The sequence below is a fragment of the Lemur catta genome, chromosome 6 (assembly GCF_020740605.2).
Source record: "Lemur catta isolate mLemCat1 chromosome 6, mLemCat1.pri, whole genome shotgun sequence".
NCBI classification, from domain to species: Eukaryota; Metazoa; Chordata; class Mammalia; order Primates; family Lemuridae; genus Lemur; species Lemur catta.
The window spans coordinates 7680100-7698076 of NC_059133.1; the positions used below are offsets into that span (position 1 = coordinate 7680100).

At 55.7% G+C, this 17977-nt stretch overlaps 1 protein-coding gene across 6 annotated transcripts in view; it reads left to right on the forward strand.

Annotated features, from left to right (window-relative positions):
- Positions 1 to 17873, forward strand: part of MRTFA (myocardin related transcription factor A) — a 181449-nt gene extending 163576 nt beyond the window's left edge. For all 6 annotated transcript variants that reach the window (XM_045554845.1, XM_045554844.1, XM_045554846.1 and 3 more), the window contains 8 exons: positions 4610 to 4785; positions 5255 to 5404; positions 7888 to 8141; positions 8402 to 8573; positions 9888 to 10910; positions 11777 to 11929; positions 12225 to 12285; positions 16273 to 17873. In XM_045554845.1, the coding sequence (XP_045410801.1) occupies positions 4610 to 4785; positions 5255 to 5404; positions 7888 to 8141; positions 8402 to 8573; positions 9888 to 10910; positions 11777 to 11929; positions 12225 to 12285; positions 16273 to 16790 (2507 nt within the window). In that variant the 3' untranslated portion in view covers positions 16791 to 17873. The remainder of the gene's footprint in view (positions 1 to 4609; positions 4786 to 5254; positions 5405 to 7887; positions 8142 to 8401; positions 8574 to 9887; positions 10911 to 11776; positions 11930 to 12224; positions 12286 to 16272) is intronic.
- The last annotated feature ends 104 nt before the right edge of the window (positions 17874 to 17977 follow it).

Genomic DNA, 17977 nt, shown 5'->3' on the forward strand with positions numbered 1-17977 from the left:
TATATTTTTAGCTGTCCAGATCATTTCTTTTTATTTTCAGTAGAGACGGGGTCTCGCTCTTATTCAGGCTGGTCTCGAACTCCTGACCTCCAGCGATCCTCCTGCCTTGGCCTCCCAGAGTGCTAGGATTACAAGCGTGAGCCACTGCGCCCGGCCACTCTTACTGTTTATTTTTGTTGGTGAAGTCTCCTCTTAGAGCCCGGCCTGTTCCACAGATATTAATATTGTACTCAACAAACATTGATGGACCCAAGGTGGTATGCTAGGTGCTAGGATCACAGCCCCACAGAGCAGACCATGTTCCTCCATCCTCATGGAGCTCATGCCTAGGAGCAGATCCAGGCAGGTGAATAGGCAGCGGCTCTGCTGGAGGGAGCACAGGATGGTCCGGGCACGCAGAGGAGGGTCCCCCAGTCCAGCTTTAGCAGTGGGGAGTGCAGCTTTCAGAAGAGGTGACGGCCAGGCCTGGGGCTGAAGGATGGTTAGGAATTAGCCAAAGTATGTGAGTGGGTAGGGGGTGAGAGGAGAGGACAGTGCTCCAGGCAGGGAGAGAAGGCACTGGAAGGAATAGTGTCAAGACAGATGGGGAGAGGTGAGTAGTCCAGAATGTGCAGGGCCTCTGGTGCCATGCTCAGGAGTTCCAACTTGATTCCCTCAGTGTGAGGGACTAAAAACCCTAAAAAAACAGGGTTTTTCTCTCCACTCTCACACTCAGCACGATGCTCCAGCATGTCTGGTATTGGTGTTCTGGCTTGGTGTTTTCCTGCACACCAGTGAATTCTCCAGTGGACACCTACTGAGCATCCTCTAATTCACTTCTGTTCCGACACTGTCTACCTGGAGGTAGTGTCAGATCCCACAGCCTAAAGGCTCAGTCCCACAAGACTGCCCCTACTTGAGATGCCAGTTGCAAGTCTCAGGCTGTGACCTGTACTTCTTACCCATCAGCTATAAATCAAGGTTCCCACAACCCCTCCTTGGGTTCAATAATTTGCTAGGATGGCTCACAGATCTCAGGGAAACACTTTACTTACATTTACTGGGTTTTCGTAAAGGATATTACAAAGGATACAGTCAGATGGAGCGATCGATGGGTGGGGTGTGTACCACCCTTCTGGTGCCTCTGTGAGTACAGCAACCCCAAAGCTTATTAAATCTTAGACAGATGGGGAGAGGTGAGCAGTCCAGAATGTGCAGGGTTGTCTAAGGGTTTTTATAGAGCTTGATCTCCAGGACCCCATGTCCCCTGCCCCGTCTTTCCTGCAGGTTGATAGGGGGGTGAGGTGGGGCGGGGCGCTGAAAGATCTAGTCCTCTAATCCTCTGATCACTTGGTCTTTCTGGTGCCTGGCTCAATCCCTGGACTACCTAGGCTTCCCTCCCACCCAGGTCACCTCATTAGCACAAGCTCAGATATTATGGACAGGTGCTTATTATGAATAACAAAACATTCTCCTGTCCTTAAGGAAATTCCATGGGTTTTAGTTGCTCTGTGATAGGAACTGGGAGAAAAAAACAAATATATTTCTTATTATACCACACTTAGATTTTAGTGACAGTTGGTACAGATATATTTTCTTCACTGCAGTGGGCCCAAAACCTGATCCCTGACAAGACTGCACATGCCTGCCTCTCCCAAGGTAGCTATGCCTTCAGAGAAAAAGGCTCAGGGTTCCCACAGTAACACATTTTATAATAGCTTTGGGGAGGGCATGAGAGTGGAACCACTGGGGCAGACCCCAAGGCCTTGATCAAAAGAGACTGGTGGTTTCTAGGGCCTCGTCTGCGTTGCAGCCACCCTGCTGGGAGCCGGCACACCCTGGACCCCGAATAGCCCTTTTCCCATTTTGGTGTGTAGCCCTTACAGTTTCAGTGACATTCATCCTGCCTCATCTCGGTGTTTTTCTCCCCATATTCCTCAGCAGCCCCTAGCTATAGGCCAGTGTACAGGCCAAGGCATTTCTGGACTCTGCAGCCAGCTACAGCCTGGTAAACATTTGCTGAGAGTCGGCAACGTGCCAGGCCCTGTGTGCAGTCCTAAAATCACAAAGATGAATAAAATATGACTCATGCCCTCAAAGAATTCACCTCAGTCTGATGTGAGAAGACTGCTGTATAAATAAGTGATTTCTGAGTCTGGTTCTGGGTCGATGGCAGTGCTGAGTAGGAAGGCCATGGCTCTGTGACATTGCAGCTGAGTCACCTCCTTGTGGGATTGTTGTAGGATCACACGCAGAGATGGATATTAAGGGCCCAGCACAGCCCTCGGTGCCTAGAGGCTCATGTAATTGTTGCTGCCGGCATCAGCAGTAACGCTCTTCCCAGACCAAGTGACAACTGCTATATGGACAGAGTATAACTGGTGGTGTGTGTCAGTGCAGGGGAGCTCAGCAGAGGGACTTCTCTCTGGGATGAGGATAAGTGGCAGTGGCCAGGGAGGTACCCACACATGATATAGCATATCTGGGGCCAACCTGGAGGTTGGATCAGTGTTTGCCCAGTGGAGAAGTACAGAGAGACATTCCAGGCAGAGGGAGCAGCATGGCCAGTGGCTTGGTGGCACACGGCTCATTTGAGGAGTCTGGCGCTGACAGCGAGTTGGAGGTTTGGCCCAGATAGGAGGAGCAAGAGATGGAGGGAAGGCAGGGGGCAGCGGGAGGGGACCATCCTGAGGCCTGCTGAGGATGGGGCTGGCAGGGGGCTTGGAGTCTTCTCCATACACTTGAGCCCATTTACACGTGCTGACGCACACACCCCTTTCCTCCAGGACACTCATAATTATCTTCAAGATCCGTGTCAAGCCCTCTCCTCCAGGAAGTCTTCCCTGAGTCTCTCCTCCACATGCCCTTAGCTGCTGTGTTTCCCTCCAGCAGAGTGTTTTTCTCTGCTCCAAGGGGATTGGACGATAAACTCCTAGAGGGCAGGGACCCCGTCAAGGACCATGCTGGGCTCTTTATATCCGTCACTGTGTGTGATCCTGCACACAGTCCCACAAGGAGGTGACTCAGCTGCAGCGTCACAGGGCCATGGCCTTCCTACTCAGCAGCACTGGTATCAGTGGAGCGCTGACCACAGTGGAGAGAGAAATAGACTCTGTAGGGACCCTGGCCTGCACCAACCCTGCATCTTCCCCAGTACGGCCAGCAGCTTCCTTGGGTTGGACTGGTCAGGGTGGGAACTGCAGCTCTCCATCTTGGATCACCATGATCAGTGCCGGCCACTATGTGGCTGCTGTCCCACGCCAGCGCCCTTGCTGGCAGTTAGAGTTTGGTATGAAGGATACGTGGCCAGCAAAGGCCGTGCCTTCTGCACATTGCATGCTTGCCCCTGTGGGGACAGATGAGGGGACAGAGGAGTGAGCCCAGCCGTGGACACTCATTCCTGGCTCTGTTGCCACAATTGTGCAGTAAGGGAGGAGCTCAGGTGTGTCCTTCCCAGGTCCTAAGAGAGGAGAGAGCCTCAGGTCCTGGCCCTGAAGAGGAACACCTGGACAAACCCAGCAGGAGCAGCCGACCTTTGTTCCTCTTGCTTATCTGGGGACCTCCCACACGGCACACCTCCCCAGGCTCGCCTCTGCCTTCGCCACTGCCCCAGTTCCTCCTGTGTGGAGCGGGCCTGCTCAGAGCCTGCCACACCTGCCTCTTCCTGTGACATGGCTGAGGTGGTGGTCGTGACTTGACTCTTGAAATGCCTTTGTTGCCTTTGTTCGGTCTTTCCTTCTCTCTGCAGCCTGGGAGTCCCATGCGGGGACCCCGTGGAGCAGAAGCCCTGGGCTGCGCCTTCCTCCCGTGCCTCTGCACCCAGCCAGCCCTGGGAGGACACGCTCGCACAGCCCTCCCGGGGCTTGGCTGTGGGTCAGGCCAGGGCAGCCATGGACAGCCCGATGTTTGCTTCTGGTGCCTCTGCTGCCCAGGTACTGGGTCTCTGGGAGTCGCTGGCCCCTAAAATAGGTCACCGCAGTTCTGCTGCTCCTCTTCCACCTGTGGGGTCCTGCGTCCCTTTCAGGATGCCCTCTTCCCACAGCCTTACAGCCAGGCTGCTTGGCCTGTTCCTGGCCTCTGGAGAAGTCAGCTGTTCTCACGTGGCTGTCACCCAAGCTCCCTTGGTCCCTCACCAGCAGGTTCAGAGCCCTCGTTGCACAGTCTGTAAGCATCAGGAGAAAGAAGAGAGTTGTGTGTAGCCACAGGATGGAGATAAATATCTCTAACACCAGGGAAACAGATGAAGTGGAATGGCAGCCTGGGTTCCCAGGGAGGAGCAGGCTGGAGGAAGAGAGGGAGGAACTTGACTTTGAAGGCTAAACTCAGTATAGAGTTAAACGCAAGTGGTTAAAAATGAGGCCTTTCCTCAGCCTAAGGAAGCACTCTGGCCATGGGGGCCTTTCTGGCCTCTGGTGCAGGGTCATGATGATGACCTTTCCTAGAGCTCTTTCGAAGCAAGAAAGCAGGCTGGCTGCTCGTCTCCCTCGGCCTGTCTGCCTCTTGGGGCATGGGGGCTGAGGGCCAGGCGCTTTGCTGAGACAGCCTCTGGCCAGTGAGCAAGGCCCCTCTTTCTTCCTGCTACCTGTGCACTGGGCTGGAGGTGGAGTCTCATGCTGGCTTTGGGTTTCAGTGGGCCAGGTGAATTATCCGAAAGTAGCGGACAACTCTTCCTTCGATGAGGACAGCAGCGATGCCTTATCCCCTGAGCAGCCTGCCAGCCACGAGTCCCAGGGTTCAGTGCCGTCACCCCTGGAGGCCCGAGTCAGCGAACCACTGCCCAGTGCCACCTCTGTATCCCCGACTCAGGTGAGCTTGCCCACTTCCAGATGCCTCCCCAAGGTCGCTGGGGCTGCCCAGAATAAGATCTGTCTCCCCAGCCACGTGGTGACTCCTCCTGTGACACAGGGAAGCCAGGGGCACGTTGCCTTAGTAGTGCAGGTTCTGTCTGCCCAAGCTCCCGTGGTTCCCAGTGGTGAGGCAGGCGATGTGGGCAGTGGGCCCTCTCTGCAGCAGCCTGGGGTCCTGGGCAGAGGGTGCTGGCCAAGGCCGCCCTGCAGTTAGATTCACAAACCTCCCTGACCCAGCCCTGTTTTCATTCATTCAGACCAGCCTCCTTGGGGTTGCTCCTCTCATCTCTTGATCTCTGCCTTCTGAGGAGGGACTGCCACCACCTCTTCCATGCAGGGCCCCTGGCTCCCAGCAGGGGCAGCTGGGCGCACTCCATCTGGAGGTTGTCGTCAGTGTCCTCACTTCTCCTCACCCCCTCCCCTCGCAGGTTGTGTCTCAACTCCCGATGGGGCAGGATTCCGGAGAAATGCTCTTCCTAGCAGAGCAGCCTCCTCTGCCTCCCCCACCTCTGCTGCCTCCCAGCCTCACCAACGGAACCACGGTCCCCACTGCCAAGCCCACCCCGACGCTCATTAAGGTACAGTCCTGCCAGTGATCATGTCTCCTCCTCCCCTGTGCCCCTCAGAGTCCGGCTGTGACTTCATCCCAGCTGTGAGGACAGCTGCAGGGGTGGGGTGCATGTCTTCTCCTACCGGCCGTGGAGACACTGGCTATCATGCTCATAGCCGCCGTTTATTGAGCACAGTGTGCCAGGCCCTAGCCTAGCGCTTTCTAGGTGCTCATTCCTGCCCTCATCCACGAAGATACTCCCACACATTACCCTGGACAACCGCCTAAGGCGGCCTTGTGCTACAAATGAGGAAACTGAGAAGTAAAGTGACATGCCCAAAGTCAGACAGCTGGCACCATTTGGGTGTTTGTTTTTATTTTCTTCTTCCAAGTCTTCCTCAAAGGCCTGGCCTGAAATACCTGAAGGTGGCAGGGGTTGCTGTCACTGGTGTGGGGGACACTGTGCTGTGCACTGCTGGCCTCATGTGCACAAAGGTGTCCGATACTACATTTTGCAGCACCAAAAGCTAATGCCAGGCCCTCCCCGCCCTGCAGAACCGCCTGGCCTCCGGGATCTCCGGGACCCAAGTCCTGCACTTCCACCTGGCCCGCACCTCCACAGCATGCTTCGTCCTGTCCTCTCCGCTCTGTCCTGTATTCTCCTCTAGGCTCCCTCCCCACGGATCCCCTGCCTGGCTTGGCAACCCCCGGCCATCCAGGACCATCCGCAGCTCCTGTCCTCTCACCATGAGCCTCAGGAGAGACGGACAGCTTACAGCCTGGGGGCAGTGTGATTCTCATGCTCTGGCCTTAGCTGAGCCCTTGCTGTGACTCTGGTCACAGCCCTTGCCTGTCTGTCTTCTGTAGCTCCTTGGCACTGTCCTATGGTGACAACATCCCCAGTCCCACCTCTGTCTGCATGTGACTGCGTGTCATCTCTGTGGAGGCCATCTGTGCTCTGCTTGTGTCAGAAAGTCACTGTGGCTTCTCCGTCACTGTCTCCTCCCCTGGGCCCGGGGAAGCAGGGAGTAGCCCCTCTTAGACCACCTGTGCCCTCAATGTCATCTGTGCACCAGGATGTTGCCTCATTGGTTGGCACCTCTTGCATGTGCAACCTCTTCCTCATGTCCTCAGATGTCACAGGTTCCCCCAGAATTCCCCCCTCCAATGCGCTGCTTGTCACACTCCTGCTGCTTCCCTTTGACCACCACATGTTTGAAAGAATCACCTGCATGTCTTCTGTCTACACTTGTGGTTTCTGGTTTCTGCCTCAGCCTCTTGTGGGTTGGCTCCAGCCCCACCAGGGTACTGAAACATGTTCCTCAAGGGTCCCTAATCCAGACCCGCCTTCCCTGCCTTCCCCTCCTGGCAGCGTCTGCCTCCCTACCCTGCACCCTGGCGTGCTCCCCACCCAGCTCCCAGGGCTTCCCTCTCTCTGGCCGCTGCACTTCCCCTTCTCCCTTTCCTCTTCCTGGGAAGGGGATGTGCCCTGGGGTCTGCCCTCCTCTTTCATTCCTCCTTGCAGTTCCTCCATTCCTCAGCCTGTGCTCAGGGGGTCCTCCCTGCAGCTCAACAGACCTGTCCTTTCTCCACACTCCCTGGCAAAACCAGAACCTCTTCCTGACTTCACGATCCTTAATTCCTCACCTGCCACACATTCACACTGCCTGTTCTTCCAGTGGGTCACCCCTGCCAGACCTTCCTTTTGGAGCCCATTGCTATCTGGTTGAGACCTCTTCTGACCCCTGCATCAAGTCTCTCCTTTGCCTGCCATTCTGTACTCAGAAACTTCCAGGCTCTCCACTGTCCCTCTCTTGCACTCCCCTGCTAATTCTTGCCCCTCATCCAACTCATCCTTCCCTGCCCCATGGACAGCAGCCCCAAAGCATGGCCTACAGGCCCTTCTTGGTTGGTCTGGGTCTTCTGACTCTCCATGTCCAGCGGTTGTGCCAGCCGGGAGTCTTTGGGGCACAAGCGGGAGCTTTTGGAGACCTGGGTTGCATCAAGATCAAAATCACCAGGTAGCCTTGGACAAGTAACTTCTCTGAATCTGTTTCCGCATTTTTAAGTGGACATGGCAGTTCCTGCCTAGGCAGGATTGGTGAGAGGCTTGCGTGGCGCGGTCTGTAAAGTGCCTGATCAGGCCTGGCCTGGCCCATACTCCGTCAGCCAGTTGTGTTTTACCTCCTCGTAGTGTTCACACTCTGCTCAGGGTCATGGTGGTGTCTGCCTGTACATTCAGTTGATATATTCTCCAGGCTGGAAGCTCGTTTAAGACAGAGGCCGGGCAAAGCCCCTCTCTGTATCCCAGCCCCCTCCCTGGCAGACTTCCAGGCACCAGAGGGGCCTCTGCTTTTGGTGGAGAGCACAGTCCAGCAGGGGAAGAGTGGAAGTGGTGAAGTTGATGATGGTGCCTTCTTAGAGGCCACGCAGGTGTGGGGTGGGGGCTGCCAGCCCCACCCCGGGAAGCCTGACGCTGCCCTCTGATGGCACCGTCTCCTGTGCCCTCAGCAAAGCCAACCCAAGTCTGCCAGTGAGAAGTCGCAGCGCAGCAAGAAGGCCAAGGAGCTGAAGCCAAAGGTGAAGAAGCTCAAGTATCACCAGTACATCCCCCCGGACCAAAAGCAGGACAAGGGGGCCCCGCCCATGGACTCCTCCTACGCCAAGATCCTGCAGCAGCAGCAGCTCTTCCTCCAGCTGCAGATCCTCAACCAGCAGCAGCAGCAGCACTACAACTACCAGACCATCCTGCCTGCCCCGCCAAAGTAGGAGCCCCCGCAACCCCGCGCACTGTTTGTCCCCTGCCCGCCGTAGCTGCCCCAAGACAGGCACATGCCAGTCTTCAGAACCCCAGGTCTTAAAGGACTCTTTGGTCTGGCTCCTACAGAGTGGTCTCCAGGCAGGACTTCTCTGGCCTGCATGCAGGGCACTCGCCCCACGTCCATCTGTACCCAAACCTGCAGCCCAGGCGGCAGCCAAGGCCGATGCTTGACAGCCGCCCATTTCTGCCTTTTCTGCTTCTCAGGTCGGCAGGTGAGGCTCTGGGAAGCAGCGGGGCCCCCACAGTGCGTAGCCTCTCCACTACCAATAGCAGCTCCGGCTCAGGCGCCCCTGGGCCCAGTGCGCTGGCACGTCAGAACAGCACCTCGGTGACTGGCAAGCCAGGAGCCCTGCCAGCCAACCTGGATGACATGAAGGTAGGTGGCTGCCCCTTCCCACAGAAAGACTTGAGCCACTGCCAGTCTGGCCTCTCCCACAGGGGCTGTCTGGGTGCTGGTTTTTAAGCGGGGAAGTCAGCCGGCCCAGGGCCCACCAGTATGGAAGGCAGCACAGGGCTCTGACTCCACCAGACAGGGACACCTTAGAACCTGCTCCAAGGACTGCTTGGCTGTAGTCATAGCAACATTGGTCTAATGGAAGTTGCTCTCATTGGTGACACAGCCAGTGTCTGTCCAGGGCCTTGGGATGGACCAAGCAGTGATATCTCTCTTACCTTCCCTGACTCCTGTGCTACAGTGTGAGGAACGGGGATTGGTCTCCTCTCCTTGAGAACGAACAAGCTGAGGCTGAGAGAAAGAGGAGCTTGCCCAAGGCCACAGACCTGGCCAGTGGTAGACAGGGCCCCCTTTCCACTTGGCCAGGTAACGCCAGCTGAACCTGCTGGTCAGATGCCTTGTCTGCCAAGGAGAGAGTGGCCCAGGCACAGGGGTGCGGGCTTGGCTCGTGTCCTCAGGCCTTAGAGAGTGGGCCATGCCCAGTGTCTCACCTGTTTTCTCTGCCTCAGTCAGAAGATGGAATGGACCAAATTCTCCCCCGAGAACTTGTCTTCTGAACCAGGCTGACATGGGGATCCAGGTCCCAGCAAGACACAGCATTCATGGAGGCTGCTGGGCACAGGCTTCAGAGTCCATCCGGCCCGGGTTTAAATCCTAGCCTGGCCACTCACTAGCTCTGTGATCTTGAAAAAATTATTTTACTTTTGTGAGCTGTTTTCGCATCTGTAACATTCGGTCCATTCAATTAAATGTTTAGTGAGCACCAGCCATCATGCTGGGGGCTGGGGACAGCTGTGAGCATGATGTGCCCAGACCCTGTTGCCTGCAGAGGTAGGGGAGCATTTTGACCAGGCCCGTGTTGGAGTGAGGGCAGTGAAAGGGAGGATGCTGGGTGGCTCTCGCCCTCCAGGGCTGTTGAAGGAATAGGGGAGTTGTTGCGTCTATAGTGGCCAGAGGAGCTGGGTGCAGTTGATTGCACCAATAAATCCCAGCACTTTGGGAGGCTGAGGCAGGAGGATTGCTTGAGGCCAGGAGTTTGAGACCAGCCTGAGCAACATAGTGAGACTCCGTCTCTAATAAAACATAAAGTGGCCAGTGGGGCCTAGACAGACGAGGGCCAACTTAGAAAATGCTCATCCCTCCCAGCCTCCCCAGACTGTCCTCCTGCCTGGACCCAATTCCTTTTGTCCAACTGCCCCCGGTCTCCCTGCTGCTCTGACTCTTGACCCCTTGCAGGTGGCAGAACTGAAGCAGGAGCTGAAGTTGCGGTCACTGCCCGTGTCAGGCACCAAGACAGAGCTGATTGAGCGCCTGCGTACCTACCAAGACCAAATCAGCCCTGCCCCAGGAGGCCCCAAAGCCCCTGCCACCACCTCTATCCTGCCCAAGGCTGGCGAGGTGGTGGTAGCCTTCCCGGCGGCCCGGCTGAGTACGGGGCCAGCCCTGGTGGCAGCAGGCCTGGCCCCAACCGAGGTGGTGGTGGCCACAGTGACCAGCAATGGAGTGGTGAAATTTGGCAGCACAGGCTCCACACCTCCCGTGTCTCCCACCCCTTCAGAGCGCTCACTGCTTAGCACGGGTGACGAGAACTCCACCCCTGGGGACACCTTTGGTGAGATGGTGACATCACCCCTGACACAGCTCACCCTGCAGGCCTCTCCACTGCAGATCCTCGTGAAGGAGGAGGGCCCCCGGGCTGGGTCCTGCTGCCTGAGCCCTGGGGGGCGGGCGGAACTGGAGGGTCGGGACAAGGACCAGATGCTGCAGGAGAAGGACAAGCAGATCGAGGAGCTGACCCGCATGCTCCGGCAGAAGCAGCAGCTGGTGGAGCGGCTCAGGCTGCAGCTAGAGCAGGAGAAGCGGGCCCAGCAGCCCGCCCCCGCCCCCGCCCCCACCCCGGCCCCTCTTTGCGCCCCAGTGAAGCAGGAGAACGGCTTCTCCAGCTGCCAGCTGAGCCGACAACCCGTGGGCCCAGCTCACCCCTTCAGCTCCAGCCTGGCGGCCTCCACCACCAACTGCATAGACACTTGTGCCCCGGTCCCCGGGCCCCCGGCTGTGGTGGTGAAACAGGAAGCTGTGCTGCCCGAGCCTGAGCCGGCCCCTGCCCCTCAGCTGCTGCTGGGCTCCCAGGGCCCCAGCCTCATCAAGAGGGTCACGCCGCCCACCCTCATCACTGACTCCACAGGGACCCACCTTGTCCTCGCCGTGACCAATAAGAATGCAGACAGCCCTGGCCTGTCCAGTGGGAGCCCCCGGCAGGTACTTGGGCTGCGGGGGGTCGGGGGACCTTCTAGAGGGTGGGAAGATCCTTCTCAGGCATCCTCGGTGCTGAGTATTTTATGTTTGCTTTATTTAATCTTCCCTTCAACCCTCCAAAATGAGGGATCACCACCCCATCTCACCAAGAAGGCTACTGAGACTTAAGAAAGTTAAAGGACCTGCCTAAGACCCCTCTGGCCAGGAGGGTGGAGCCATCAGGGAGCTGGCCATTGATACCAGAACATTCCTGTACCCTGGCAGCAGGGCCCCTGAGCAGCCCCCAGCCAGGCTGAGAGCCTCCCATAGCACTGCTCCATGGGGTGGGGAGGGCACAGGTGACAGCCAGAGAGGTGCCCTGCCCTGGGGAGAGGCTCTGGGATTGGCCGTCTGGCCCAGGATCCAGCTTAGGGTCCTTCCCTCAGAGGGCAGCTGTATGCCACGCAGCAGCTGGCTCCCTCACAGCCTAGACCAGAGGTGAGGCCGCTCTTAGGCTGTGTATAGCCTCAGTCCTGCAGAGTGTGGGGCTGGAGGGGATGGGGACAGTGACAAGAACCAGGCACCTCAGGATGGGAGGCAGAAATCTCAGGGAGTGATCAGCACAGAGCCCCTCCTCCCTCCTTGCACCCCAGGCATTTAATCACCCCCTTAAGGATTAGGGGTCAGGGCCCCCCATCCTGTATCCTTTCTTTCCCAGTGGCTTCCATAAAAGCTTCCCAAAAGCTGGTGCAGCTAGCAAAGCTGGCCTGGCCAAGAAGGCAGGTGCTTCCTGCCTTGCCCTCCTGGGGTGCACGGGTGCCGGGGCCCTGTGTCCCCCGCCCCTGACAAGGCAGGTGTGTGACCACCGGTCCTCTGCCTGTTCTGTCCAGCCCTTGTCCCAGCCTGGCTCTCCAGCCTCTGGCCCACCCACCCAGATGGACCTGGAGCACCCATTGCAGCCCCTCTTTGGGACCCCCACTTCTCTGCTGAAGAAGGAGCCACCTGGCTATGAGGAAGCTGTGAACCAGCAGCCCAAACAGCAGGTGAGGAAGGTGGCCTGGGTATGGCCAGGGTGCGTGGCTGCCCTAGGCTGTCAGGCTGTGGCTCCCTCGGTCCCACCTCTTTGGGGTCAAAGAAGCCTTGGGGAGCAGGCCCTGGGGGCCAGGGCACGAGAGCGTGGCCTGATGGGCGAGTCTGGGCTCTGGGAGTCTGAGCACAGCCCGCGGGCACTGCGGGTCCAGCTGCCCACTCTGCAGGGGAGGGAGAGGGCTTGGTCCTGGGCCAGGCTAGGGGCCTCCTGGTCAAGATTTTCATCTTGTTTCTGTTTCTGTTCCACAGGAAAATGGCTCTTCAAGCCAGCAGATGGACGACCTGTTTGACATTCTTATTCAGAGTGGAGGTAACCCCGAGCCCCGCTGCCTCCCTAACCACCTTCTCTGTTCATAGGTCTCTTGAGCCCTAGGTTGGTTAATTTGTTTTTGTTTATTTCTTGAACACTTCAGTGAGTGAGAGGCCTTGTCAGCCACTGTGCATACAGCAGTGACAGGGCAGCCCCTGTCTCCAGGGCCTGGGGAGAGGGAGGACAGCTGTGAGGCCTCCACTGCTCTGGGCCACTTACCCTCGGAGAAGTCTCCGTCACAGAGCTCCCCGCTAGCTGGGGAGGTAGACAACAAAAAAACGAGTGAATTGTATGGCGTGTCAGAAGGCAGAAGCATTAGGAAAAAATTGTGGGGGAGGGAGAAAGGTCTTGGGGGAGTGCAAGGGGGGGAGGCCTTGCTGAGAAGGAGGCGAAGTGGGTAGCCATGCGCGGTGTCCCTGGGGAAGGCCACCAGTGCAGGCCTCAGGCAAGTAAGTGTTCTAGGAGCAGAGAGAGTGAGGGGAGAATGAGGAGGGGAACAAGGCAGAGGTCAAGAGTGGATCACGTGGGACCTCCTGGGCAGCAGGACAGGGGACTTTGGCTCAGTGGATAGGAAGCCATCCCATAGTTTTGAGCAGAGTGGCCTGGTCTGCTCAAGGGCAGAAGCCGGGAGCCTGGGGGGCAGCGGCGAGGTGGGAGGAGGGGCTGGAGTCAGGTGTGCCAGGAGAGCCAGCTTGGTGGCCTGATGGAGTAGGTGGGAGGGAGAGGGAGAGCAACCAGGGATGACTCCAAGGGCCACAGCCTGAGGTCCCAGAACAAGCTGGGGGGCTTGTGTGGAGACACGGTGGCACAGCCTCAGATGTGTTCATGTCATCAGGAGTCACGGGAGTGAAGGATTCATGTGGACAGGGACGTTTGGGAGAGAGATCTGGGCTGGGGAGTTGTCGCGTCTAGGTTGCCAGTTGGAGCTGTGAGGTCATCCAGGGCATGGGGTGGAGGAGCAGAGGACAGAGGAGGGGGACATGGGACATGCAGGTGCAGCTGAGTAGTGGACAGAGCATGATGTCCTGGAAGCCAAGGACAGTCGCAGCAGTGAAGGACAAGCCGTCAGGGGAGTGGGCGTGTGGCAGTCGCTGCGAAAGGCTGCCTGTGGGGAGCTCTGAGGAAGGTTTCCCTGCACAGGGGAGCAAGGAGGCAGGCGGGTGCTGGCTGGGAGCGACACTCCTCAGCGGGGGAGGTGGTGTTGGCTTCCCAGGGCAGCACGGAGGCTTCACTGGTGGCAGCAGGAGCGTGTGGTGCAGGTGCTGGGCGTGCCCTTCCGAGTGCTTTAACTGCTTGAGCACAAAGAGGAGTAATGAGATGGCGTGGGCAAGGCAGGAGCTCAGCCATGGAGCTGCCACTTTAAAATGGTGCATTTTATGTTATATGAATTTTATTTCAATTTAAAATAAGAGCTCATTCTTAGCTTGCTGGGCCGTAAAAGAAAATAAAGGTTCAATAGCTGAAGTCAATCCCTGAGATCAGGGATTCTCAAGCTTTAGGGAGGAGAGGGGCCTGAGATGCGTCTCTAACTGGTGCAGGTGACACTGAGGCTGCAAGTGTGGGACCCACTCTGAGGACCGCTGGACTGGAGCTCAGGACGAGCCTGGGAATGAGCTTTGGGAGGTTCCAGGGTCCAAACAGACTGTGGGAAGGATGCGGCCACCCTAGAGAAGAGAGATTGTTTGAGAAGGGAAAGGGAGCAGGCCTTGAACTCTAGCATTTATGGGATGGCAGAGAAAGGGAGATGGGGGTGCGGCCTGCCCCCAAAGGGATGCTGAGAAGTGGCTAGAGAGGTGGCAGGGATGCCCAGAGAAGCGGGTGGGTTTTTTGTTTTGTTTTTAGCTCTCACGTCCCTTCAGTTTGAAGAGAAGCAGGTTTGAATGGGGTAGGTGGTGGCGGCTGGACAGGCAGGCACTGCTCCTCCCCTGCTGAGAGCAGTCACAGGGAAGGAATGTGTGTGTTCCGCTGGGACTGGAGCGGGCAGGACACGGGGGTCAGGGAGCAAACCTGATTTATGTATAATTCTGTGTGTGTGTGTGTGTGTGCGTGGTAGAATATACGTAACGAAATCTGCCATTCTAACCATTTTAAATGTACAGTTCAGTGTTGTTAAGTACATTCACCAGCACCACTGTCCGGTTCGAAACTGCAACTCTGTACCCCTTAGTAACTCTCATTCTGCCTCCCCTCAGCCCCTGGCAACCCCCATTATACCGTCAGTGAATTTGACTACTCTGGGGACCTCATATAAGAGGAATTATGTATACAATATTGGTCTTTTGGGGACTGGCTTTTTCACTTAGCATAATGTCTTCAGAATTCATCCACAATGTAGCATGTGTCAGAATTTCATTCTTTTTTACGGCTGAATAATGTTCCACTGTACAGATGTACCACATTTTGCTTGTACATTCACCTGTTGATGGATACCTGGGTTTTCTACTTTTTAGCTATTGAGAACAATGCTGTGAACATTGGTGTGCAAGTGTCTTGAGTCCCTGCTTTCAGTTCTTTTGGGCATATACCTAGGGCTGGAATTGCATGATCATATGGTAATTCTATGTTTAACTTTTTAAAGAAATCACCAAACTGTTTCCACTTCAGCTATAGCATTTCACATTGCAGTGGTGCAGGGTTCCAATTTCTCCACATCCTCGCAGACACTTCTTGCTTCAATTTTATGATAATAGCCATTCTGATGGGTGTGAAGTGATACCTTGTGGTTTGCATTTCTGTAATGACCAGCCATATTGAGCATCTTTTCCTGTGCTCGTTGGCCATTTGTGTGTCCTCTGTTGGAGAAATGTGTTTGAGTTCTTCGCTCATTTTTTTTCCAATCTTTTAATTGTAAAATACACATAAAATTTAGCATCTTAACCATTTTTAAGTGTGCAGTCTAGTGATATTAAATGCATTCATAATGTTGTGCAGCCATCACCACACCTAGCTCTAATTCTTTTCTTCTTGTAAACTGAAACTCCATACCCATGAAACAGTAGCAGCCATTCTCCCTCCCCCAGCCCCTGGTAATCACCATTTTGCTTTCTGCCTGTATGACTTCAACTACTCTCAGCGTCTCATACAAGCGCAGCCATAAAGTATTTGGCTTTTTGTGACTGGCTTATTGTACTTTGCATAATATCCTCAAGGTTCATCCATGTATCCATCAGTGGACACTTAGGCTGCTTCCATGGCCCACTGTTGTGAATGATGCTGCTGTGAACTGGGTGTGCACGTAGCTCTGAGATGCTGCCTTCACTCCTTCTGGACACATATCCAGAAGTGGGATTGCTGGATCAGAAGGTAGTTCTGTTTTCAATTTTTTGAGGAACCTCGGTACTGTTTTCCACAGCAGCTGGACCATTTTACATTTCCACCAACCATAGGGCACAGGGCTTCCGATTTCTCCATATCCTCTTATTTAGTTTTCTACTTTTTTAATAGTAGCTACTCTAGAGGGTTTGAGGAGGTATTTTGTTGTTTGATTTGCATTTTCCCCACGATCAGTAATGTTGAGCATCTTTTCATGTGCTATTGGCCATTTGTATATCTTCTTTGGGGAAAATGTGTATTCAAGTCCTTTGACCATTTTTTAGTTGGGTGGTTTTATTGTATATTAGGAATTCTCTATGTATTCTGGATCTTAATCCTTTATCAAATATGATTTGCAAATATTTTCTCCCATTCTATGGGTTTTTCATCCTCTTGATAGTGCCCTTTGATGCACAGAAGTTCTAAATTTTGAGGTAGCCCAGTTTGTCCTCCTGTACTTCTGGTGTCATAACCAGGAAATCATTGCCAAATCCAATGTCATAAAGATTTTGCCTTATGTTTTCTTCTAAAAGTTTTAATAGTTTTAGCTCTTACATTTAAGTCTTTGATCCATTTTATTTTGTATGTGGTATGAGGTTAGGGTCCACCTTCACTCTTTTGTATGTAGATATTCAGGCCCAGTTTCTAACATCCATTTACTGTCTTGATTGGCAGAAATTTCAGCGGATTTCAAGGAGCCACCATCCCTGCCAGGGAAGGAGAAGCCACCCTTGACAACAGCTTGTGGGTCCCCATTGGCCACACAACCCTCGCCCTCAGCTGAGCTCCCCCAGGCTGCCCCGCCTCCACCAGGCTCACCCTCCATCCCTGGGCGCCTGGAGGACTTCCTGGAGAGCAGCACGGGGCTGCCCCTGCTGACCAGTGGGCACGAAGGGCCAGAGCCCCTTTCTCTCATTGACGACCTCCACAGCCAGATGCTGAGCAGCTCTGCCATCCTGGACCACCCCCCATCACCCATGGACACCTCGGAATTGCACTTTGTCCCTGAGCCTAGCAGCAGCATGGGCCTGGACCTGGCTGACGGCCACCTGGACAACATGGACTGGCTGGAGCTGTCGTCAGGCGGCCCTGTGCTGAGCCTGGCCCCCCTCAGTACCACCGCCCCCAGCCTCTTCTCCACAGACTTCCTCGATGGCCATGATTTGCAGCTACACTGGGATTCCTGCTTGTAGCTCTCGGCTCCAGAGACTGGGGCTGGGGGAGGGGATGGACGGTGGCCAGCGTGGCTCTTGCCTGATTCGGCCTCTCCACGTGGTTGTGTCTTGACAATCACAGTCCCTGCTTTTTCCCTTCCCTGGGAGGCTGGAGCAGAGGGGCGCCTCTTCCTGGTTCAGGCTCACCCAGGGCAGAAGAGAACAGCTGTCAAGCAGCAATCCTGGGTCCCATCTGGGGTTTTGGAGGCCTGGACAGGGTCGGGCCAATTCTATTTGACCTCCTTTTTTGAGGTCAGAGGTGCACCGTCTGGCTGCAGTTTGGCTAAGGTAGGCGAGACCCAGCCAGCAGGCTGCTCTTCGGGCTCTGAGGTGAGTTGAGGGAGGACTCTCCTTCCTGTCTGCTCCCCTTCGCTGTAAGGGAATAAACTGGCCTGGGCCTCTACCTCCCCCTTCCCCGTGTCTGCCAACCGCAGGCTCCCAAGGCTTCCTGGGAGGGGGCTCCCTGCCGTTTTAGTGTCTTGGTGTAGTGTAACCCTTCAGTGGTTGGCGGCAAAAGTTTTCTGTACAGGTGTATATACCTCTATATTATATATTGATATACATTATATACATATATTTTGGGGGGACAGGAGGTGGGTGCAGCTCCCTCCCATCCTACTCACATACAGACGGGCCCACAGGGCCACAGCTCCTGGGTACTAGATGTAGGGTCACACCCTTGAGCTATGTGCCACATGGTTTGGTGCCCTACCTGGTATGCAGCTGTCCAGGCCCACCCATCACGTGTGTGACATGCAGATACCCTGCCACAGCCTATGCCCCACCTCCCCTGCTTCCTGGCTCCCTGTCAGTGCCACTAGGGCAGAGGTGCTTCCTGCCCATCCTGCCAGGAGCGTTCCACCCACATTCCATCCCCCTCGCCTCACTGCAGCCAACGCGGCCCTGGGACAGGAGGGGCTTCAGGCCAGAGGTGGCCATGAAGCTGTGGCCTCTCATTTTCCCTGATTCATAGGGGAGTAGGGATGGAGTCACCAAAACCAGTGCTGGGACGAAGGTGGGGGAGCTGTGTGAACTTTTTTAAAAATAAAAACAAAAACACCAGCTTGTTAGTCCATCTCATTCACTCCACGGAAGGGGTGGGCAGTACGGCTGGGGCCTGGGGAGAGGGTGGGCAGTGAGCCTAGTCCCCCTCCCCATCAGGCTGA